General features: G+C 41.8%; 2 protein-coding genes across 3 annotated transcripts; both read left to right on the top strand.

Annotated features, from left to right (window-relative positions):
- Positions 1–352: 352 nt before the first annotated feature.
- Positions 353–7,998, top strand: si:ch211-188c16.1 (uncharacterized protein LOC562677 homolog). Its single transcript, XM_041056002.1, has 19 exons — positions 353–361; positions 1,367–2,309; positions 2,430–2,621; positions 2,859–3,402; positions 3,511–3,626; positions 3,729–3,754; positions 3,919–3,959; positions 4,087–4,137; positions 4,393–4,525; positions 4,741–4,900; positions 5,083–5,206; positions 5,331–5,362; positions 5,643–5,706; positions 5,890–5,927; positions 6,142–6,205; positions 7,251–7,349; positions 7,492–7,505; positions 7,783–7,816; positions 7,929–7,998. The coding sequence occupies exons 1-19, from the start codon at positions 353–355 to the stop codon at positions 7,996–7,998; spliced, it is 2,754 nt and encodes a 917-aa protein (XP_040911936.1).
- Positions 7,999–9,168: 1,170 nt separating this feature from the next.
- Positions 9,169–23,205, top strand: LOC121192914 (phospholipid phosphatase 3-like). Of its 2 annotated transcripts, none has more exons than XM_041054910.1 (6): positions 9,169–9,529; positions 16,316–16,473; positions 20,153–20,433; positions 20,526–20,583; positions 20,677–20,853; positions 21,105–23,205. In XM_041054910.1, exons 1-6 carry the CDS (start codon positions 9,391–9,393, stop codon positions 21,231–21,233), a joined length of 942 nt encoding a protein of 313 aa, XP_040910844.1. In that variant the 5' UTR covers positions 9,169–9,390; the 3' UTR covers positions 21,234–23,205. The 2 variants fall into 2 exon arrangements, with proteins under 2 accessions (XP_040910844.1, XP_040910846.1); XM_041054912.1 differs by lacking the exon at positions 16,316–16,473 and adding an exon at positions 14,886–15,040.
- Positions 23,206–24,048: the final 843 nt, after the last annotated feature.

Genomic DNA, 24,048 nt, shown 5'->3' with positions numbered 1-24,048 from the left:
TCATCCAGAACATGCTGTCCCAATAAACAAACACTTCCGTCACCTAAAACTGTAGCGGTATTATAAGTAAGAGCAATGGTCGTTTTTAACAGTATGATCATTATCGATACCAACCCACTCACATAGTGGCTGTCAACGCTTCTGATTCGTCAATCAAAGACTCATGAACGCGCACGTAGGTTACGCGCAGCACGCAGGTGCGTCTCACTGAGCGGCTTTTTCAAATGGTGTGTATTAGCATCATGCCTGACTAGCACAAGCGGTCCGGAGTAGCCGATAGCGTCGGGTCACCGAGGTTTAGACCGCTCTCCGAATGCACAGCCCTGAACAGTGATGAACAAAGCGAGCCACAATGGAAGAGGTAATGTTTAAATAGTTTTGTGAGTGAATTTTTAGCTTCAGGTGTGTTAGAGGAATGCTAACGTTAGCCTTGTCACCATGCCCTGTGCTAGCTAAGGTACCTCATGTTTAATACACTGCGCCTTGGATTTGTTTTACTAGTTCTGTGGCATTAAGGGATATAACTTTAGGTAATTTATCCCTTTTCTTAATACTAAAGCACTTTGAAAGGTCTGTGCACTCAGTTAACATATTTTCTCATTAACTGTGGAATTTGTCCATGCAGATGGTTTCTTAGGTAATACTGCCAGACTTTTTTTTTTTTAATTTTCTTTCTTTCATTCATTCATTCATTCATTCATTTATTGTGTTCACAGCATTGAAAAAAATATATTAGAAAAAAAAAACAATATACCTGTTTTTCTGGATAAAACATAAATGCCAGCAGTTTACCTGTTCTGTGGTCTAGCAGTTATTTTTAATATTGATTAATCTGTTTAATGTTTTCTTGGTTAACCAACTGATCATGTGGTTTTATAAAATGTTGGAGTATAAAAACTGTGCAAATGCCTTTTCACAGTTCCCAAAAGCTCGCTGTTCAGTTGTCTCATTGTGTCCTCAAAAACCCAAAATATAACCCAAAGTTATACAGTTTAGCAGACGAAGGACGCCACCAACTATGCACATTTCCAGAACCTGGAATGATACGATTTTGTAATTTTCCACTGAAAAATGACTCAAAGCAAAGAACTGGTTATCAGTTGTTTTGGCAATTAATTTTCTGTTTAACAGCTTATTGGTGAAATGTTTTTGCAGCTGTTCCAGTTTAGCCAGGACATGAAACCAAAACTATCTGCATTAGTAGATAACACAAGGGAGTTAATGAGAAAATGTTTTTTGTAGTTTTGGGAACTCGACACTTAAATTATGTTGTCAGTGTTTGACTCCTAAAACTTAACCATAATAAGTGAATTGTCTGTGAAGATTATAGCCATTTCTGTTAATTTAATGATTCATGATTTTTAAGGAGGGGCCAATCAACTTCAAAGCTCTAAGGGCCAAGTTTCAGGAAGAGGCCCTTCTGGCTCAATCCAAAACCAGACGGCCAGCTGTTGCAGAGAAACCCAAACACCTTCCACCTCCTGGAGGTCATTGCAGCTCTGTGGTTACCAGTATTAATATTGCTGTAGAAAACAAGACACCAGTGGTTCCCCGGGTCATCTTCAGAGATGGGCTGCGGTCATCTGGGGGCAAGCGACCGGTTTCCTTTCCACCACAACTTCAGCAGACTTCCGCCTCATCCCAGCTTACTAACGGAGACAGCACAACAAGGCAGTCCCTCAAAGAGCGACACATGCCTCTGGTGCTTCCTGTCTTGCCTGTAAAAGAGCAGAAGATAGAACCACCAGTCAGAAAGGAGCACAAACTGGAACCAGAGCCAGGAAAAGAAGTCCCGTCACAAGCTAAAATCAAGAAGAAGGGCTTGCTCCTTCCTTTCAAATCAGTCAAAGCATCAAAAGTCGGTGCAGAAAATGGAGAGGAGCCCACTTATGCTGATTTGACCACTAGACCTTCTAGTGCTCCAGGCGAATTGGCCTCAGTGGAAAAACAAACCACAGAAGATGGGGTTTCACTCCAAAGTGACCAGTCGACTGCTGATTGCCCCCTCTCAAGCCCAGATATACCAATCACCCCTCCTTCTGCAGAGACAAGTGTTGACTCTGACAGCAAAATCGTTAGCACCTTGGAGAGGGCCAAGAAGAAATTCTCACGCCGGCAGATGTTGATATCCACAAAATCCAAGAGCTTGCGTTCCCCTGACTACACTCCAAGAGACAAGGCGTTCCCTTCGCCACCAAAGAACACTGAAAGTGTTGAGCCTGACCTCCCCATACCCCCACCAGTCTGTCTTCCACACCTGGCTTGTATTTCAGCCCGGCCTTTCTTCAAAGCTAACAACTCTGCACGTAGTAAGTCATATTCACGGATAAACATTTTCTTTATCCACATCGAAGACCTTTATCATCTTATACTGTTTATTCAGACAAGTTCTCTCATGCATTTGTAATGTTGTTTTTCCCAATGGCTAGAGTCTCCATTGGCTAAGCAGTTTGGCAGGGATCAAGCTGAACTTGTCTCTGTGAGGACTTGTGAACCTCCTCCACCCTCAGCTCCTTCAAAGAAACCTCTACCTGACTTGAGGTCACTGGGGCCAGTGCCAGCCAAACCCCCCAGACCTCCATTAGTAGATCTCAGCTGTCACCATCTACCCACAGTCCACGGTACTGCATGTGAACTTGCTTTCTTTTCATTCCTTTTCTTTTCTGTTTTCCTTGCTTTGCTTTAGTGCACATTTGTTTCACCCTTTTGTGGCCACAGACTGAATGATATAAAGGCAAAAAGTTCTATTTTACTTGGACATCAGTGACTGTGTTTTAGCCGTGCTGCAGTTTACATTATTCTTATTTGTGGTAAAGATGAACATCTGTTCAAGTACTGATTTTGGTTTCTTTTTATAGAGGTGTCACCAGGTCTTAACCAAACACCAACTGAAGAGCCAGAGTCTGAGCACCCAACCATCTCCCACCCTGTGCTGGATGCTCCAGAGTTTCCGGAGTTTGAGAGTTCAGAGATGGAAACAGCAGAGGGAGAAGTTGTTGACATTGCTGCCCTGGAATTGGAGGCTTTAGACTTTGTCAGCACTGACCTTCCTGTACCAGTTGACTTGGGGGTCACAGATTTTGAGGCTTCCCAACCTGATTTGTCAGCGTGTGATCCTGCAGAGCCCAGCCTGAGCTCTATCTTCCAAGATCTGAACCTTGGCAGTCAAAACATAATACCCCTCGATCCGGCCAGCTTCCCTGAACCAATAAACTTTTCAGAGTTCCCAGAGCCTGATGCACCAGAGCAGTGGTCTCAGAGTGAGGATGCGGTCGCAGATCTTCTTTCTAACTCTCAAGCTGATGAGACTGATCAGGGAGCTGCTGAGTGCCACTCTGTCCCAGAGGAAACAGATCTTAGTAACAATGCAGAATTGAATGATGGCATTCAACCATGTCCAAGGTGGGTTTTGTTGTAACAAGAATCACATTTTTTTTTTGTTGTTGTTGTTTTGTTTTATTTTTTATTTTTTTTTCACATCACAAATTTGATTGATTTGCTCCCTTCCAGTGTATGTCAACAGAACAGTTACTATGAAACATGTGATAATGTATACGAGGATGTTGAAAACATCAACAAATTCGTCTTGGGCCAGAACTCTCGTAAACGGAAAGCTGGTCTGAAGAGTAAGAATGTTTTCTCAATACAGTGTTTTATTCTCAATATAAGACCTTGTGTAAACATTTCTTCTTTCCATTTAACTCCCATGCTAACAATTTTTTTTACAGATCCATATGCTGACAACCACCCTATGGTAACTCCTATTTAATCAATTTGAGCTTATTATCACGTTGGCGAGTAATAAGAGAACAGCTAAGTTTATGGTCAGACACAAGCTGTGCAATGAATAAATAACATGTTTCACTCTTTTAACAATCATCTGTGGTAAATTAAAAAAACATCTGTGTTTATTTCAAGAAGGAGGAGGCATGTCTCAACATATGGCCTCGGAATCCGTGGTATGTCATTTTGTTTTTTTATTTTCAAGCGTACAAGTCCTGTGTTTTATCATTGACATTGATTCTTCTTTTTGCCAGATGGAAAGCTGCCATTGATTTTTCTCTTGCTGTGGTAATCAAACTGCAGGGGGAGTGCACCAGGAGAATATTCTCATTCGGCCCATAATCACATCCATAGGTATGTTACAACACACCAGCAGTCACACCCTGACCGCTTTGTTTTCACATTGAAATGTGCTTTTGTACCTTATGTGTGTGAGTGTGTGTGTGTATATATATATATTTATATTATTTATATTATTTATATTATTTATTTATTTTACTAGTATATGGTTCCATTTATATTTCAGGTATATTTCAGGTAAATGTAATCTTTACAGAGAATAAGCTCTGTGTTTTTTTTTTACCACTGAACAGTACTATTTGTTTTCAGTAAGGAACGCCAGAGCCCCAACACTGCTGACTATAAAGAGCAGAAGAAGAGGGAGAAGCAGCGACTGGAGAAGGAGAGAAAGGAACAAAAAGAAAGGGAGAAGAAAGAAAATGAAATGAAAAAGAAGTTCAAGGTAAGCCAGGCTATCATTAATAATTTCTTCCACTGGAGCTGCTCTAGCTTGTTTTTGTCAGGGCTTCACAATGATGCTCAATACAAGGCAGTCTACTGTTCAACACTATAATTTACAGCAAATACTCTGCTTCGAATTTTTCATAATGAACTGCTTAGCTGTTCTGAAATCGGTGTAAACCGCAGCCTCTCATTCGCTGAAACTTTACTGTCTAGGTGACTGGCGATGAGGAGCCCATGTACCACGCCAAGGTGATGGTGGCCAGCAAAGTCCGCAAAAACGACCTGCCTGTGAAGAGCGGGGACACGGTCAGCATCATCCGCACCACCAACTGCCCCAAAGGCAAATGGTTGGCTCGAGACGGCAACAACAAATGTGAGTTTAAACATCATGTTTATTATTTTATTTTCATGTGATCACTCTCTTAAAAAAAAAAAAAAAAAAAAAAAAGAAGAAGAAAGTAGGTTACATTTTGCGTCTCTTGTTTTCACATTTACACTGCAGTGTTATTAGCGTCTCAGTGTTTTCAGTTACTGCTCTACCCTGGATATTTGCAGATGGTTATATTTCCGTCATGAATGTGGAGCTGAATATCAAGGAGATGCTGGAACTTGGCAAGAAGGCCCAAGCAGCGGGACGAGGAGGCAACCTGGAGGGTGATACCATCAGCATTGGGAGCAGGTACTGGGTAGCTCACTGATAACATTCTGTGATTTCTTAATTAAAAAAAGATTTGTAACCACCTGTTGCTCGCCAGTCCATTAGTGTGTGTCGTGATAAATAATTTCTAACTCTTGTTTTGCAGATCCTCCAGCCACCCTGTGCTAACAAGCAGCTGTAAGTGTCAGTAGGCTCCGTACACTCACCTCTATACCTCTAAACTTTGCATTAGCTGCTTCATCACTTCAAGTTCACTCTTCACTTGCACAGAGAATGGAAACGAGCCCAAAGGCCTGGTCTGAGTAACTTAACTAGTTGTCATCTGCTTGACAGCAATGTGTTATTTTATGATTGTAAAGGAATTCTATGCAGGCCGAGGGATTTAGCCGCTACCCTGCCAAACCTCTGTCATCACCAAGTACGATGGGCTTAATCAAACTAGTTTGTTTTTCCACAGTCACAGATGACAGTGAGGAGTGGGCCTGTGAAGATGAGACTCTCTCACCCTCCAATGAAAGCCAGTAAGACTGACTTGTTTACTGTGGTTTACTGTTGCTTTAGAGAAGTGCTGTTTTTTAGAAGAATGACAGAAACCATAAACCACATAAAAGTAGATTTAAGTCGTTCCCTCTGAATGAAATGACTGAATTCATGTGGCTACACAATGTATATATGATTCTTTTCTTTCTCTTCCTTTGGTATAGTAGCTTTCCCCAGCAGGCTTCGTCCATGTCTGAGATGTGTGAGTACATTTTCTATCCGGTCCTTTTGAAGTAAAAACACGAGGACGGGAGCTATACATTGACATATGGCAGACCGTAACATGCCTTTGATCTGCGCTTTTGCCATGCCATTTCCTTACTCCCTACCTCCCTCTGTCTCACTGTCCTTTCATAACTCACCCCCAACCCTTCCTCACCCGCCCACCACTGCCCTTCATGTGTTCGCTTTGACAGCTTGTGGCCATGTCAGTGCCCAGCATACTCTGAGCGATGCCAACCTGGAGGACCTGCACACACAGTAAGTCTCAAACACACAGGTGTCAAAGCAGATACCTTGGCAGGTTTCTCTTGTAAGCCCATATGTACATAAATCTTTCTACATCCACCTCTTTTCATGATTCTTAGTGTGTACATACTTCTTCATGAGTAACTAAAGGTGAAGAGCTAAACAAACTGATAACAGCATTTTCACATTTTTGAAGGAAGCAAAGCTGTTTAGGCTGTAACATTTAGGGAGTGTTTCTGGAGTCCTGTACTACATGATTACATGTGAGACCAAAGACAGTATTTTGTGGTGTTATGACACTGATGTGGGGGACACGCCAAACAAAATTCCCAAAGATATTCGGTTTACCATCACAAATACCAAAGAAAAGCAGCATTTTTGAGAAGCTGAAACAAGCAAATGTTTGGCATTTTTGTACACAACTAAACAAGTCTGCACTTGTATGAGCAGATCAAAGTTTTTATATGGTTTTTATCACAGAGCCACGACTTTGTCCTTTTAAAGAAAAAACTTGCAGCCTACTTGAAAACAACTGAAGTGACATTTGGTTTTGTGCGTCACCGCTCCTCATTGCACGTCAAGCTAACATAACTCAGCTCCCTGTTAATTTGTTCTTCTTCTTAAAGTAATGGCAGACTGGATGCAACGCCAGCGCCCCTGTCAATCTCTGTACTTATTAGAGGAGGGGAAGAGTCCAGTTAAACGCCGTCTAAAACTTTTGACCTTGGGAGACGGCACAAATGTTAGTATCCTTAATTATCACAGGCTGCCATTTTTACCCACTCAAGCAGAAAATGGGGCTCAGCTGAGTGGAAAAATGCCCAGTCCAGCAACACTGCTCCGGCAAGTGCTTAAATCAGGGAAGTTGAGGATACCGACTGGACTCTGTCTCTCACTGCACCTATCCTGTGGTATCACCACCTTTGGCCTTTGTGTTCCTGTTAGAAAATATGGAGGGTTGGCAGATTAAGGCATGCCTTGTTGGCCATTGGCAAGTGTGAAATGTAGTAATAGCAGTAAAATGAGTCCTAACAACTTCTCGTCTTAAACCTTTTAGGACCAGACATGAAGCCCTGCAGAAACTAGCCATCTTCTTTCAGCACAACAAAGATGAATTTGTTGATGTCACTGATGGAGAAGGAACAACACCCACAAAGTACAGTATTCTCATTTCCACAACATGAAACATCAGTTTATTGAAAGTTACCTTATTTTAACACACTCATGTCTTCTCATAAAAAAAACTATTATTGATTTAATTTTTTTTTTTTTAATGATCCATTCTGTCCTGTTTAAAGTGCTGAACCACCAAGTAAGTTTACAGAGTATTTTTTTTTCCATGTCTGCACTGTTGTCCACACCTCTCTCACACCCACTGATACTGGTGAAGCTAAGAGGAGAGCACTTACAAATCACTTTGAGGACACTACAGTCTAAACACTGGTTGGCGTCTTGCCTGTCATGGAAAATAACTTGAGCAACATTTATCTCTTTAAAGTAACCTGGAGACAGGGTGTTGGTGTTGGACATTTTGCAGAGACAGCAGTTCAAAGTTAAAGTTACCTTTGTTTCTGCTTGTCTTTATCCAGATTTGCTGTGTGCTGTCGAAGAGCCTCCGTATCCGTAAGTGTTGAGTTTCCAGTCTGATTTTACCAAAGAAGCACACACACAGTACTTGAGGTTCTTTGGCTTCCCCCTCATGAACTGTGATGTCCTGCTCTGTTTTGTATGACAGCGAGCAGGAGGTTGACTTCACAGAGCTGGAACTCCTTCCTCCCCCACCACTTTATGCTGACACCTTCTGATTACCACATCAGCTAAAGCCGGTAATGTCAGTGTGAAAACCCTCGCACTTTACTTTTGGGATTTGATACCATGAAAAAGATTTGCCATCCAGACTTGTTTGCCACAAATTTGGAAATGTTTTTTGACCCTGCAGAGTGGAGAAAAGAAAATGTGATCATGGATCAAGGATGGAGATGCTGATGTGACTGTATTATAATCCACACTTCACTATTTTATTTACTTAGTTGTGCACATCGGTGCATTTTCACTTCTTCACTTTCTGTTCCCTGAGGTTTCAGTTCAAAGAAGCAAATGGCGAACAAACTAAATCATTGCACTTTGTCCAAAGAGCAATGACATAGAGTAGCCAACTGTTCACTTGTAGTAGCCTGTTTATGTTTGTGAATGTGTTCTTTGCATTTGGATTTTCTTTGTGTTATGTGTAATAAATATTTATCATTGATTTATGCTTTTGATGGCATTTTTATGACAGTGCTTATATTCTCCCTGACCGAAACACACCATTTAAGTTGCTACACAACTAATTGTACTCCTGTTCTATACAATGTCTTGTTATCCACTCTTAGCCGATACAAAGCAACAGAATCCTGTCGTTGTGTAATCTGTTTCTTTCCATAGCATTTCACCCTCGCTTTAGATTTTGTCATTATCATTGGCTTGAAATTTAAGTGATGTTGGAAGCTCAACACACTGCTCATGGTTTCCATTTATCAAACTGCACATCAGACAGGAAAAGTCTGAATAATCTGGGAATTTTGCTTTTTCCAGGGAAAGACCCGGCATCTCATTTTACTGCATGTTCAGTGAAAAACAACCATAGCCTACTTAGTAAGAGAGAAAAAAAATCACAGACAGAACAGAGTCTATGTAAAACATACAACTTGTAGCCTGGACCCTGGGAAAAAAAAATTCCCTTTCCCAGTTATCTGGCTGCCTTTTGGCTTTGTGACTTTGTGGAATCCCCCTTGTTTTTGTGCTGCTGTGTTGTAGGGAGCAGGCTTCATCTGTGAGAGGTGAGTGTGGGAATCAGCCTGAGTGAAGGAGCCTGCATATGGCATTAATTGAAAGGGGGAGGCTCTGGAGGAGGGGCTTTCTAGAAAGGCCGTCACAAGACTCCCACTACCTCCATGGAAAGGAGTAAAGGATGGTTAGAAGTTATTAGAAAGCGGGTAGAGACTGTTGGAAGAGAAGCAGCGGTTTCATTTAGAGAGAGCCTGTTTTACACAGCAGCGACCCAGACTTATGTGACTACTCCTCCTCAGGATTCACGCAGACCCGCTATTCACTTGCAGTAGTTAGTAGAAAACAAAGTAAACAGCAACACTGCGGCGGCTTGTCGCAACACTTTGCTTCCTTTTTTTTTAAAATCTGAGACACATTATAAGTTTTAAATGCAACGCTGTTTGATATATGAGAAAACGATGGCAGCCGAGACGAGGAACGGCGGGACTTCACTGAACAACAATAACTGCAAAGACCACCGCAGGAGAAAGCTGCTGGTCGGTGTGGACCTCTTCTGCTTGTTTTTAGGTGAGTCTCCCGTCTATAAAATTATATGTCACTTACTGTTTTTAATTGCTTTTTGAATGTATGTGTGTGTGTTTTTTTACTTTAACCTTCGTATTGTTTCACTGTGAAGTTTGCAGAATTAACGGTGTGTTCATGTGTCCAGGATGAGTTTAACTAACTACTCTTTTGTCCCTCAGCTCATGTTGTCTTCATCCACCAGTTGTCCTGCCCATGACTATAATATGATATTCCTCATGGTTTATTTGACCGATTTAAATACCGTATTATATGATAATGATACTTACATTTAGAGGAAAATCACTTTTCTACCCATAATGCCCTGATAGGTAAACCTCAAACCAGCTAAATGTTCTCTGAAATGCACAGGTCGTAAAAAATGTCATTAATTAAACTTAACTGAAGCAGTTGTTACGAAGTTGGAAAAACTAATTTCAAGCAAATATTCATATTTAATTACCTTCGTGAGCCAAATGTGAAATGTTTTAGCCACACCAGCTCCACAGGCTTTGTTACTAAAGCAACAAGTGATGCCCCATTAGCCGCTGTAGCCTACACACTGAGCTGTAATAACTATTAAGCTCCATATTTTCCACAAATTACTTTAGCTTAGCCTGTGGTAGTCTCTGTTTTCCTCAGCCAAGGAAAAAAAAAAGCAGGAAAAGGGGAAACTAATTAATAAATTGCTCCAGCAGGGATACATTTCTTTGGTCTCCTGGTCTCCACCCACACCTGTACTGTATACCTCTGCATTGACTCCTCATTATATTTTCCAGAATGGTTCACATTCCACACCAGCAGGAATTCCTCTGATCTCAACATCTGGTGTAATATATTTGTGCGTGTGTGTGTTGTAATTAAGGGAAGTGGCGAAAAGGTCAAACCTGTGTGTGTGCATGTTCATCAGCACAGGTCCTGTGATGTTCAGCAGCTGCAGACATTGGTTTAAGGTTGTTATTGCAGGTGAACTTTTTTTTTTTCATGCCGAAGTTGAAAGGCAAAAGTCCTACAGTAGGTTTGCTGCTCTCTTTCAGGCTTAAACCTTTGACTCTTCACTAATTTCACTCGCTTATTTTCTTCTCAGATACCACCACATGTTTCCAATGGGTTGTTCTGGGGAACATTAGTGTAAGGTCATGATTGCAAAACAGCAAAGCAGAATATCTTTGGAATAAAATTGTTGCAACTGCATGGGAAAGGCAGCAGGCAATCTATTGTTAAAATAATTCCATGGAAGGTCTGCAGTATAAACAGCTGTTTTCTGACAAGCTATAATTAGTTTCAGTCTAGTTTTTGTCTCTGTGGAGGGTAAATTCCCACGATTTGCTCTGGATGCACATATCTCCCCACAGAGAAGCTTGTCAACAAACCAGAAGTGTTTTTCTGGTAAAAGATGTGGTTTAAAGGGAGCGACCACAGGGAGGAAATGGTGAGCCAGTACTGGGTATCACTCCTCCTCCGCTCACTGATTACAGTTCTCGTATTTGTTGCATCCAGGGATATCGCTTTCCTTATGCGCAGGAACTGTGATCCCAGTGGACCATTACTACCAGTAAAGATAACATTAGTCAGTAGACTGGAGGAGAACTTTGCCCTGATTCAGAGGTGACTGGACCTAATCCTGATGAATAATGCTGAGGAAAGCAGACAGTTTTTTTTGTTGTTGTTGTTTTTGGTTTTTAGCTTCAACCTTTGGTGAGGTGATCAAGTTCAGTTTACATTAAGCCGTAGCAGGTGGCTTTCATGTTTTCCAGTTAATCGTCTTATGTTTCCCTCTGCTTCTGCCCTGGTTCAGCAATAAATATTAGGTGGTTAATTGGCCACAGTGACATTTATATTTTCAGTAAAATTGTAAAGTAAAATTGAAACTGAAAGACTCAAATTTTCAGTAATTTGGTCTAACTGACCCTCTAAAAATGAAAAACTTTAGCTTGTTCTTATGCTAAAACAAGTGAAGCCAAGTTATACAGCAATCATGAGCCTCAAGTTTGTTTTTGATATGTCACATGTGAAAGAGTTGAATCGCAGACGCTTGAAAACGACACTGGGGCATTACTGTAAGCTCTCAGTTTAAGGAACGTGTCATTAAATGTGTCATAATGTACAAATAATCTGACATAAAAATTAGGACATGGCCTCCTTATGTGATTTATCTCATGTAAGACAGAGGCATTCAGATGTATTGTATCTGCTGTTTAAATGGAGCAAAGAGGAATGAACTTACATGTACTGCATATGTTCTCAGATGGGACTGAATAATGTCTCCATAAAAGCGGCTAATATTTTTCTGTATCTCATACAGGTGTATACTTACATGGTACAGGCATGTATGTATATATTATATAAATGTCTGTATGTACTATATATGTATATGATATACATGTTGTATTATTGTGTATGATCTATGTCATGTATGAATCGTTTGTGCTTATGTATTGTCCGCATACTTTTTTTTCATGTATGTTTGAGGAATTCTTTATGGGGGTTGTAGGAATTAAGGAGGTACAGATATGTATGTGTAAACCACCTTGTGTGTAATACTACTACTCTAAAGAAATATGAATAATAAATGAAGGGCAAAACAGAAGATAATCAGCACTTTTAGTCACTAGCAATTCAATGCAAATGCGATTTCATTTAACCCAAGCAGGCAGACCCACTTTCCCTTCCACCATGGAATTAAGTTTTGCAGCAGGCCAGACTGACTGACAGACAGACAGACAGACAGACAGACAGACAGGGAGCAGGTTGTGTGGGGGGTGCTGCGAGTAAAAACAACTGCATCTGTGTATACACCACATCTACCTCAGACATGTATACATTTCTACGCCAGACAGTGGGAGATCCGTGCAAGTGGAAAATGTGCGTCTGTTTGTTTTAACAGTCACACTTGGTGTTTTCAGCGAATGCCTCCAAAATATGGTGGGGCTTTAATTCAGCGTGAGGGTTATACATTGATTCTAGTTTCCACAAATTGCAGCTACATGGAACCGCCAGGCCTGAACTGGGAGAAAGGCAAAACGGACAAGCGTAGGAAATTTTAACCATTAGGTTTTAATAGTATTTTTCTGTCATATTCTGATGTGAGACGGCGCACGGAGCATGTGCTGAAAAAGTCATCATCATTCTTCATTTACTGTGTTTGCTTATTTTCAGTTAGAGCTCCCCAGTTGATTATAAAGCAAACGGCTTTAGGGCAGAACCGAATAGAACGCACCTGATGTTTGTATTAGGACCTGAAAGCTCTCCAGCCATTTTGTTTATTTCGGTTGTCTTCGGGTTGATGTTGAGCTAATGCAAAAGACATACCCCACGTTTGCTGACTGGTGTTGTTGTTGGCACGACGAGGACACTTTCCCTCCTCCTCCTTGCCCCCTACCCGGCCTTTAGAAGTGGGTAGGGAGGAAGAGAGTAGGAGGGGGAAAATTCCCAGATGCCGTATACAATGCTGATGCTGCACTGTTTAGATGGATTGGAAGGGGTCAGAGGACTGAGCAGAGAACAAAAACCCAGCTGAATGTCGGGAAGACAGGACCTGACGGTGTCTCATTGTGTTTTTTTTTCCTCTTTCAAATCAGCTGTTTGAGGCACTTGTGCCTTGTGCAGGTTCCTTAAAAACTGTGGGCACTTTATTTCATCAGTCCATTTGCCACCTCTCTGTCTCTCTCCATCAGTCACTGCCCTCTTGCCTTGTGGTTTCTTTGGGGTCTGTGAATGTGCTCAGAGGCGTTTGCAGGGGTCAGGACTCCGGGGTTAACATGTTTCACATTGAGCACTTTCAGCCCTGTGTGCTTGTTTTTCCCCCAACTGCTTTATATCAGCATTTTGGGCAGCCTTTATAAATCCCTGTGAATGTGTTTTGCTAAGGCCTGTGTGGTTCGGTTCGTGGCCAGGCTAAGCAAACTGAAGGATCAGACACTGAGGATTTAAAGTACAGTAAACTGTATTTTTACTGTTACAAAGCCCTAAGACGTACTGCCCTGCTCTTTTTTTTTTTTTTTTTGACACCATACTTGCTTCAGAGCCGACTGTAGCTCAGTCCAGGTATTTGTTTTCAGAAGGAGAATGAAAATGAGAAAGTTAATAATGTGAATCCTGCTGAATGTGGAGGGAAGGCCAGGGTTCTGGAGTTCCCATCAAGCAGCAGAGCTCTGTCTGTAACCTGAGCTCAACCCAGCTGGACTTTCAAAGGCCAGTCAACTGTGTGTGTGTGTGTGTGTGTGTGTGTGTGTGTGTGTGTGTGTGTGTGTGTGTGTGTGTGTGTGTGTGTGTGTGTGTGTGTGTGTGTGTGTGTGTGTGTGTGTGTGTGTGTGTGTGTGTGTGCGTGCACGTGCGGATGCAAGGGTTTGAGGGGCTCAGCAGCAACTCAGGCCTGTGTTGACATTTGGTTTGAGAAATCATGCCCCCACCACCACCGCCGCCTCCGCCGCCATCCTGCCTTCAGCAGCTCTCAGCGCTGACCTCTACACCTCAGTGCTTTTTAGCTTTTTGAGACAGAGAGAGACAGAGGAAGAGAGTGTGTGAGAAAGAGCCCTGATGTTTGTTTTTCTTTGTATCGGCAGATCGCAGAATTATTCAAAGAGCGACTTGAAAGGTCCAGCATCAGTTAAATGCCGCTTTGAAGTGATATGAAAGTGTGTTTTCCAAATTCTGTCAGAGATTTGAGGCATCTCCTGGGTACCACATCCACACTCAAATTTCAAAGTCCTCCACTGACGCCTTTAGTAAATGGGGGGAAAATAAGCTGTCCTCTTTGGCTTGCATCTGAGGTACACCCACTCTGTGTTTGTTGTCAGGAGATGAATAAGATCTTTTTGTCACTTTAAGTGGAGAAACACACTAAATTGATCAGACGCGGACACCCCCCAAGGCATCTTAAAGTAGGCCTTATTTTTTTTAAGTGCACTTGAAAGCCTCAGCAGGAAAGGAAGACTCTCTGATAGTGTGGGTTTTTTTTTTTTCTTGTCAGCTAACAGCAATGGTCTCTCTTAAGAACATGACACATCCAACCCTTTTAGCACCATCTCAGCCTGTTTGAGATCAGTTGATGCTATTCTAAGGATAAAAGGTTCATTTAAGTTAGAAGCATTTATACCAAATGTTTATTTTTATTTTGTTTATTTTAGCAAATTTTCTTATGACAGCATCAGTGTCAGTTTGGGAAACAGGATGAGATAACTTAAATTCATCTCTGCTGGGAGTTTTTAATCTGTTTGACTGTGAGATTTCTGTCTGTGCCTTTGTGTGCTTTTCTGTTTGTCCTCCTGTTGATAATGTCTGTCTGTCGATGCAGATGTCCACTGTTTTGGTTTGTAAGATCTTGTCTGACCTGCGCTCGTGTGTCTATCCGACCATGCAGTGTTGCTTGTTGCCGTGTTTTTGCACAAATCTCCCTTCCCACCTTACCGGAGAGGATTCTTCTGCAATGACAACAGCATCAGGCTTCCATATAAGAGCAGCACAGTGTCCAACACCGTGCTCATAGCCGTGGGCGTCTCTGTGCCCGTGGCCTCAGTAAGTCCTGGTTTGGTGCAGCAGGGGAACGAGAGAGCATATGCTGGGACCTCTCTCAATTCATCCAACGATTGGCTTTAGACACATCAAAAGACGTGATTGGTTTGACAGGCTCTGACTCACTCTCAGTGGTGCATGCATGTTGTACCTCATTAGCTGTAAATCATGTATGCTGTATGTTACTGCCAACCATTTCCCAAAGCCCGTCATTGAAAGCTTTCAGACTGATTTTCTATCCTTCAGACCAGCCACTGGTTTCCATTTATTTTACCACTGGCAGAATATTGATTAATTCTCAAAGGGCTGCCACTACCAATCCTTTTCTCAATTCATCAAATAATCATTGAATCTATAAAATGTTGAGTACTGAAAAATGCCCCAGAAAATATTAAAAGTTCAAATCAGTGATTTTATTTATTTATTTATTTATTTACGTACCTGCTTAAAAATGATTCAGAAACAGTTCATCCACTACTGTTAAAATCATTGGTAATTAACTGTTTGTTGATTTACTCATAGGTCAAATGTCTAGTCCCTGCAGCTCTAGTAATTAGACAAAAAAATGCAGCTCAACATCCACTTACTGGATTTCGTGCAGGGCTTTCACCTTAATCTCCTGGTCTTCATTAGCATATGGAGTTTTTCCAGTTGTAGTTGAGTTGGTACGCGTGACAAGAGTTTAACGTTCTCCATGAAGGCCAAGAGATTCTGCTTAAGCTTAGCAAGAAATCTGTTAAGCAAATGTTGAGTTAAGCTTTTCCACCAGAGTAATTTGCTGGTTACAGAATCATTGAGTTATAAGCTAAATATGTCAGCTGACAAAAATTTTATTTCAGGTTCCTTTTACTTACAAATGTCTGACACTTGTTTGTCGTTCTGTAGTTAAAGTAATGGAAACCAACAGCAGTCGGAAGAGATATGGTGTGCTTTGGAAGATGGCTAGCTGTAAAGTAAAGCATTCATGATTTGTAGTTAATTGGCTGAAACATACAAAAAAAAACATAGCTATGGTCCTTTAATACTGAATATTGAACAAAGCTTGAGTCATTATTTCTTGATTAGTCACAGATAACAGCCACAGAATTAATTGAGCCAGTCCCAGATGTTCCCTCGTTACCTCGTGCTTGTACCTGCGACCTCTGTAATTTGCGTATCATTAACCCAGCACCTCCATCTCTCTCTCTCTCTCCCCCCCCCCCCCCCCCCCCCCTCCCTCACCCACCCATCCCCACCCCCTTCCTTCTCTGTGTGCCGCACACTGCTTCTTCACACTAGCCGGCCTGCCTTTCTTGGTCATTGAGACCAGTGCTGTTCAGCCTTACCGTAGAGGGTTTTACTGCGATGATGAGTCCATCAAGTACCCAGCCAAAAACGGAGACACCATTAGCGACGGTGTGCTTAGCGCTGCTGGCATTCTTATCACCATCCTCTCTGTAAGTCACCTCACTTCGATCACTAATGCCATCATCACTTCTTGTGGCTGTTTCAGCAGCCTTCACCATTACTAGCAGCACGCACTTACACCTTAAACCAGATGTTGACCACATCATTTCTCACCCTGAGTGCACAGTGCATTGTAGTCAGAAATAGAGGTTTGAATTTGTTAATTATAACTGTAACATTTCCAACGAGGATAGTTTACAAATGTATAAGAATGGTAGTGATTTACAGATTTTTCAAGTGTTGAATCAACTACATTCGCAACAAGTGTTTGTGTTTCTTCTCCAACCAAATCATCCACATTCTCACTGCTCTCATGTTCAGTTAAATACGCTTGTGCACCCTTCATCAGAGCTATTTATCTTAGAGTAGACTCACTGTGGGTATAAACTGAGATTATCCTGACATGATTACTGAAACAACACCTCCCCATACCTGTGCTATCAGTCCCTCTGGTTGGCTTCAGCACATCCTAGATAACAACCAGTCAACAACATTTGTTGAATGCTTTCTCTTCGGGGGCTTAAGATGACTCGGCTGATAAAGCCACTTGAGAAAGTGAAGTGTTGAGTTGTTCCTCTGTCTCAGATCTCTTGGGAGAAAACAGTGAGCATGTGTCCAAAATCTGTGCACTAAACCATTATCCCAGCATCCCGTAATTCAGAATCATTTTTCTCACCGCTCTGAGGTGGGAGCTTAACATCCTGTCTACACCAGACATTTTTCTGACGTGGGTGTCAGATATGCTTCCAATTTGAGCTATGCGTCTGCAGCAGTCTTAGAAGTTATTAAATTGCATGTTATCCCCTACATCTCATAGTTTCATGCATGAGACATGGGCCTCATACATGCCTGTGGTGGGCTTTAGCGCTATTTTTACCAGCCGCAACAGCATGGCTGGTATTGTTTCACCTTGTGAGTCTGCCTGTATGTGTATGTGCACACGTGGGTGTCATCATGGCAAAATGTAGTCCTGGAGACACCTACTGTAGCAGGAACTACCCCAGAGGTGGTTTTGAGTAACTTGACAGAGTTTGAAGATGGGTGTGGTATAAGCAAGGGCACCGGAAGTATGGGGTGTGGAAGCAGGTCCCCGGCCCACATCATTGTAGGTCTGTAACCCAAATTGTTTTAATTATAATTAAGTGAACATTTTAAGTGTCTCAATTTTCTTCTTATCTGTCTTGACTAAATGTGTAAATTTACCATTAAGCTGTAACAACTTGTCAGCCATATAGCAGCCACCTACTAAACCTCTAGAAATCACCCCAAAAACCATAGCAACCATGTAGCAACCTCCTGTTAGTGCACTGGGAACCAATTCCAACCAACTGGCTTCCCTAAACATAGCGCTAGTAACACCAAACATTTAGTGATGTCTCGCTCTCAACAGGTGCTAACACATTAGCAACCACATTGAAAATGCCAAGTTACTGGTAATGTGCTAGCAGTGTAAAAAATGGATTCTGAGGTCAAGCTCTATGCAGCAGTCACACTGCTTCATCCTTCAGAATTTTTCTAGCTGCTCTGTGGTGTTACTCAGCATATAGCATATGCAGCTATCACCTTGCAGATCCGCAGTTGGACGGTGCCTTGCCTCATGGCATGGCTTCTCCGGCAGCTCTCTCCCTCCTCCTGGCGAGCAGACTACTCTACAGGCTTAGGGCCACAGGGGTTTGCATGGTGAGAAGGTGTAATTATGGTTGACGCAATGGTTGTTCGGTTAAATACTGTAATTGGTGGGGTGGAATTGTGGCAAAGTCCCCAAACAAGAAGACCTTGCCAGATATCTCATTTTCCCCTGGCAAAAAGTGACTTTATAATCCATCTCCCCCCTAGAGCGTTCTGCCAACCTTTGTGTTTTCTGAACCAGAAAACAACATTAGATCATTCAGTGCTTCATTTCTCCCTGAACAGAGCTTAGAAACACAAGAGGCCACATCCTTTAGAGTTGATGTATATCTTTTTTTAAGCGAGGGAAACAACTTGGTGTCATTTTGGAAATACAAGACTTTTGACATAAGCCACAAATCAGCATCTTGCCCAGATGATTATCTCTGAGGTTTCAGTGTAACAGCAACATATGCTACACTTCCAATTCATTTACTCGTTCACATTGTTAAATCTTTTACACAAGGGGAACCAGATCTGTTTTCTCTCCCCTTCCCCCCTCTCCCATTAAAGCAGCTGGGCTGTATCGAGCTGGCTCTAAAGGCCTGGATGGTGGAAACAACATACTCTATCAGCTTCTTAAATCTCCTTAAGGGTTATCCCTCTGCAAAGAGTGTTTCCAAGAATGAGACTTATTCTTGCGTCCCTTGCAAGAATGTCTGATGAAACCAGGATACTAACATGAAAACAGCCAGACATCCCTTGTGAAATCGGAGCCTTTTCACAGAGACAGCCGGAGCAGTGAAAAACAAACGTGCCCCCGACGTGCGCCTGGTGGAGTCTGGCCACCAAAATCAGACACGTCGCCTAGCTCAGCGTTTCTGCTGATTAGAACCAGCGGTGCCTCCCCCGCTCCCTCCCTACTCTCCCTCCTACTCCAGTCCACATTCCTCCTCTTACCTTCCCCTTTCTTCTCCTTTCTCGCTTGTGCTCCTCTTGTCCTTTTTTGCATCCTCCTTTTTTCTGCTTTCTATCCTCACTTTCTGTCACTGTGCCCTCTATCCCACCACTTTATCTCTGGAAATCCCACACACTCTCTGTATCACTCCTCTCTTTTACTTTAATTTGTGAGTAGCTGGAAGACAACAAGGGAGAAGGGCGGGGGGGAGTTTTTGAGCTTGAACAGCTGTTGTGAGTTATGGCTATCCATCTCCTCCATACCCGTCAATCATCAGTTTTAGACGGTGGTTTATTTACACACTTATAGAAAACTATACATGGCGGACAGTTCGAGTTGCCTCCCACGTTGCCTCACTGTTTTCTCCCAGGAGTAGAATGGCACAGGTAAACACTTTTAACTATAAAGTAGCCCTTTTCCAACCACTTCAGAGGAAATCACAGCATTCCTTTTTAGCTGCCATAATAACATCTCCATCCTGAAAAAAAAGCTATTTCAGTCATATATAGACCCTATATTCTCCACTCTGAACATCAGCGCTCAGTATGGTCTTGTCCCAAATGTCCATCCCCATAGAATCACGGGCTTTGATGTGCATTTCCAATAAGTCCACAAGAGCTTAGGGCTGTCCCTTTATGAAATTGGCAACAGCTTGAGGGCCTGTCCATGAGTATTTTGAGTCCTTTCTACACACTATCATCCAGCAATGCTGTAGACTTTGCTTGAAGGAAATACCTTAAGCAAAGCCTGTGTTTGAGATCAACTATTTTCAAACATAACTCACAAAAAAAGAATGACAAGGGAAGTCTAAAATTATTGAAATGGTTGATATTTTATTCAGATTATGTAAAACTGTCAGTTGGTCTTAAATTACATGTGAAATGTGAGCACCACACTTTACTAGCAAAAGAAATTCCTCTGTCCAAGTTTCAGAGTGCTGTCCCATTCCTCATAAAGTATTTTGGCTCTCCTGCACTGACACATTTTCACTGAGCACCCAGGAGATGTGAAACAAGTACTTAGGACTTCGGGTGGATTTTGGGGCTGGGACGACGTCAAAATCATGATTTTCACTGATGTGACCGCCTCTTCTGTCCCTTCAGATCATCGTCGGAGAGAGCTACAGGATCTACTTTCTGAACGAGGGATCCAAGTCTTTTGTAGGGAACCCCTACATTTCTGCTCTTTACAAGCAGGTTGGAGTGTTCATCTTTGGTTGTGCCATCAGTCAGTCCTTCACTGACATTGCAAAAGTGTCAGTGGGCCGCATGCGCCCACACTTCCTTGATGTGTGCAAACCTGATTTCTCCACTATCAACTGCTCCCTGGGCTACATCACTGACTACCAGTGTCAGGGGCCAGAGAGCAAAGTTCAAGAGGCCAGGTATTATAACAAATTTAAATGTATAGTATTCAAAATCTATTGTGTACAGATTACAAGCTGTAGTAAAATGCTGATTGTCCTCTGTCCCTCAGGAAATCTTTCTTCTCTGGACACGCATCATTCTCCATGTACACCATGCTTTATCTGGTGGTGAGTTATTGAATTGTTGAATTGTAAAGCATACATGCATGTACCGTGAATACACATTACATAAACCCACTACTCTGTCTCTTTATTTACCAGTTTTACCTGCAGTCTCGTTTCACTTGGCATGGAGCCCGCCTGCTGCGCCCTCTGACCCAGTTCACCCTCATTATGATGTCTTTCTACACCGGCTTGTCCCGCGTCTCTGATCACAAGCACCACCCTACTGATGTCCTAGCAGGTTTTGTACAGGGAGCCCTGGTGGCTTACTGCATAGTGAGTGGTTGCATTATGTTTTATTTTTTTGATGTGCTAAAATAGATTAGATTTGAGAATTTGACTGTCCTTATTGATTAATCTCATGTTAATGAGATGAATAGGTACATACAATGGCTGTTATAAGAGAGGTTGCATGTAAATGGGAAACAGAAGGGGACCTAATACAGAACCCTGAGGAACTCCATAGTGTATCTGTAAAGGAATGTCAAGTGAAATTACCAACTGAAAACTATCACTACCTTCCACAGGTATTCTTTGTTTCAGACTTGTTCAAGCCCAAAGGTAGACGTTCTACTCTATTGCCAACCCCGGTGAAGAAAGATCTTGTTCCTCCAGCAGACATCAGAGAGCGAAGCAACCATCTCATCATGGCATAGAGAAGACTGCAAACTGACTGTATATAACCCTGACCTGTGCCAATTTAAATAACTACTATAGCCACTGGTCAATACTGGATACAATTAAACTCCAACAATCTGGAAAATGTAGACAAGTATGGAAGCTTGAACATCTCAAAGGACGAGAGGTGGCAACGGAAAAACAGTTGAGCAAGTTATGCTTTCTCAATGGAAAGTTTCATCTTTTTCCTCAGTCTCTCCAGACGTTTTAATGTGGAAAAGAGAGAGAACCAGGGATATTTGTCCTTCTCCTGTTGTGAAAGAGATCTGCTTTGTAGATTCTCCTCTGTCAAGCCCTTTCCATGGACTAATGTCTGAAATGAAACAAAACCGAGAAATGGCAGCTGTAAACAAAGCTCCGTGTAGCTCTTGTGCCTTCTTCCCTCAGCTGCATTCAGCATGTGATCTATACTCGTATTCCTGCCACTCGCTCACTGTGCGACTAATACAAACAAATCATGACAAGAAAAACTACAACAAAAAAAAAAACAAATTCCTTGATTTCAGGAAGGATATTTAGCTTGGTTTTATTGCAAAACTGAGCATTGTACTTATGTGTGATTTATAGCACTATTTTAGCTACACTCAGTACTGTTTGTCACCACTTGAATGATCACGAAGTGAAGCTTTTGGAAAGCTTTATAAGCCTTTGTAAGCTTTTATTATGTCCATAATGTAGAGTTCCTTAGGTGCACATGAGTTACAGTAGGTGGAAAGTACAGTGAGGGCATATGTGTTGGATGTGGGCCTCTTTCTGCTGGCTAGGACGAGCCCCCACTGAGCCATTTAATGAAATGACTGTCTGTTATATGTACCAGACGGGTGCTCACAAGTGTTAGGTCAGAGTGTGTGGGAGTGTGTGAGCGTCGGGTGTGTCCCTTGCGTATGCTCATGTGTATGTCTCTGTGTGTGTTTGGGTGAGGCCTTTCTATGTGTGTGTGCCAGTGTGTCTTAATGTCATGTCTATATATTTCAGTGTTTATAGCCTCCAAGCGTGCCTCTCTCCAGCCAGAGAACAGGCACCTGCTCCAACAGACGCATGTAACTTGAGACTGGAACACTGTGGGAAAAAAAAATCTCCTACACAAAAAAATCATATTGAGTACACGTATTTTACTGATACTAATCAAAGTGATTATTCATGTCACTGAGAAATCCTGTGATATATATATTAGCCATCCAGACACTTATACTTAAAAGCGAGACAGGGACTAGACCAGTGGATAGGTAGAGTAGCTTTTCAGTGCCAAAGCACAATTTAGCAAAACAGTGAAAAGGAAAAAAACAAAAACATATTATTTTGGCACATTGTAACTCCTTAATATGTCATCAAGCCTTGTACTATAACAAGGCTAACAGTGAGGCTGTGTATTATAATAGACGAAAATCATTACGTTGAATTCTAAAGGAATAATCATGCTAATATGTTTGCATGATATTAGTAATTAACTGTTTTTAGCAAAAACTCATAACACTGAAAACCACTGACTAAAAGCATCACTCTAACTCAGTTTTAAGTCTCTGAGGCAGACTTTGAACTGAAGCTTATAGGGAAACTCGTTCTTTCTACATACATGTCTTGAAAATCTACTATATGCAGCATCAGAAAATGCTGCATGCTGCCATACATTGTACAGTACCATACTGTGTATATACAGTATACAGTGTGTCTGAAGAAACACCCACTATGACTTTGTGTCGAGACCTGTGTAAACGTAAAACATGCTGCTTTAAAGAGGCAAAGCTTGGCAGATGTCATCCAATAAAGTTGACAACTTGTGAATAAAGTTTTATTAAAAACAAAGCTCTCAAAGTAGAAAGCTTCAGTACCTTTTTATTAAAAATGCCTTTCAGTATTTTTGTAATGTCGTGAAATTTTGTACAATGAAACTGTAAGACGTGTCAAAGATAAAGTGTCTTTAATAAAACACAAAAGATCAAGAGCAGTGTACTATGATGTTTGTTTTGATGTTTATTCTTCATGCCACACATAACAGAGCAAGTGTGTATCTGACTTTTGTTCTATAATTCAGTCTTCGGCCAACTGTGCGTCTGATGTAGAGATCAGGGCGTGGGGCAATGGTAGACTTCCATGCTCAGCTTCCTGTGGGGAAATAGTGTACATTCCAGGCTTTAACCCCTCTCCCCAGTGGCCCTCTGGAATAATATAGACTCCACACAGAAACTATGCCAGAGTGGCAAAGTATATTCACATATGAGAATGCTTAGAAGCAACACAATTTGCCTTCAGTGTCTTGTATTAATCCCCTTTTTTAGGGTGCTATGTTTCTACAAATTGTAATATTCCATATTGTGTGTACAGAATAGACCATCCACAGGTTGAATCGTGTAATTCAAGATTATGTGCCAGCATATCATGAGCTGGGTTTTGGGCCAGTGTTTTCACATGGTATCCTAATCTGATTGATTCAACTGTGGATCAGGCACATTGCCCAAGAAGGAGATTTAGAGTTGATTAGTTTAATAAGCTGCAAAATGTGTTTTGTTTTTATGACCATGCCAGGGGTGACAGCTGGTTTTTGTTATGACTACTACTAAATGACTGTTTCCAGTGTCTTAATTGGGAACAAGGCTACACCCTGCAGAATGTGAATGAGCTGTGGTATGAGTTGTTGTTTTGGTTTCTTTTTGCTTGTTTTTGTTTTTGGCCAGTCCACCTCTGTGCTCCAAGCTGGAATATTTCAGCAACAGCTGGGTGAATTGCATGGAACTTGGTACAGATATCATTCATCTTCCCCAGTAGATGAACCCTTGTCAGAAATTTGTTGGCACA

This window comes from Toxotes jaculatrix, chromosome 14, assembly GCF_017976425.1.
Source record: "Toxotes jaculatrix isolate fToxJac2 chromosome 14, fToxJac2.pri, whole genome shotgun sequence".
In the NCBI taxonomy this organism is placed as follows: Eukaryota; Metazoa; Chordata; class Actinopteri; family Toxotidae; genus Toxotes; species Toxotes jaculatrix.
The sequence above is the reverse complement of the archived record's forward strand: the minus strand, read 5'-3'. Positions and strand labels throughout refer to the sequence as shown.

Excerpts from the sequence above, each read along its gene's own strand:
- LOC121192914 (XM_041054910.1), top strand. The coding sequence starts at position 9,391 with ATGCAACGCTGTTTGATATATGAGAAAACGATGGCAGCCGAGACGAGG. Across the intron at positions 20,584-20,676 it reads ACACCATGCTTTATCTGGTG|TTTTACCTGCAGTCTCGTTT; the intron begins GTGAGTTATTGA and ends TTTATTTACCAG. Across the intron at positions 20,854-21,104 it reads CCCTGGTGGCTTACTGCATA|GTATTCTTTGTTTCAGACTT; the intron begins GTGAGTGGTTGC and ends TACCTTCCACAG.
- si:ch211-188c16.1 (XM_041056002.1), top strand. Across the intron at positions 3,403-3,510 it reads GGCATTCAACCATGTCCAAG|TGTATGTCAACAGAACAGTT; the intron begins GTGGGTTTTGTT and ends GCTCCCTTCCAG. Across the intron at positions 3,755-3,918 it reads ATGCTGACAACCACCCTATG|AAGGAGGAGGCATGTCTCAA; the intron begins GTAACTCCTATT and ends GTTTATTTCAAG.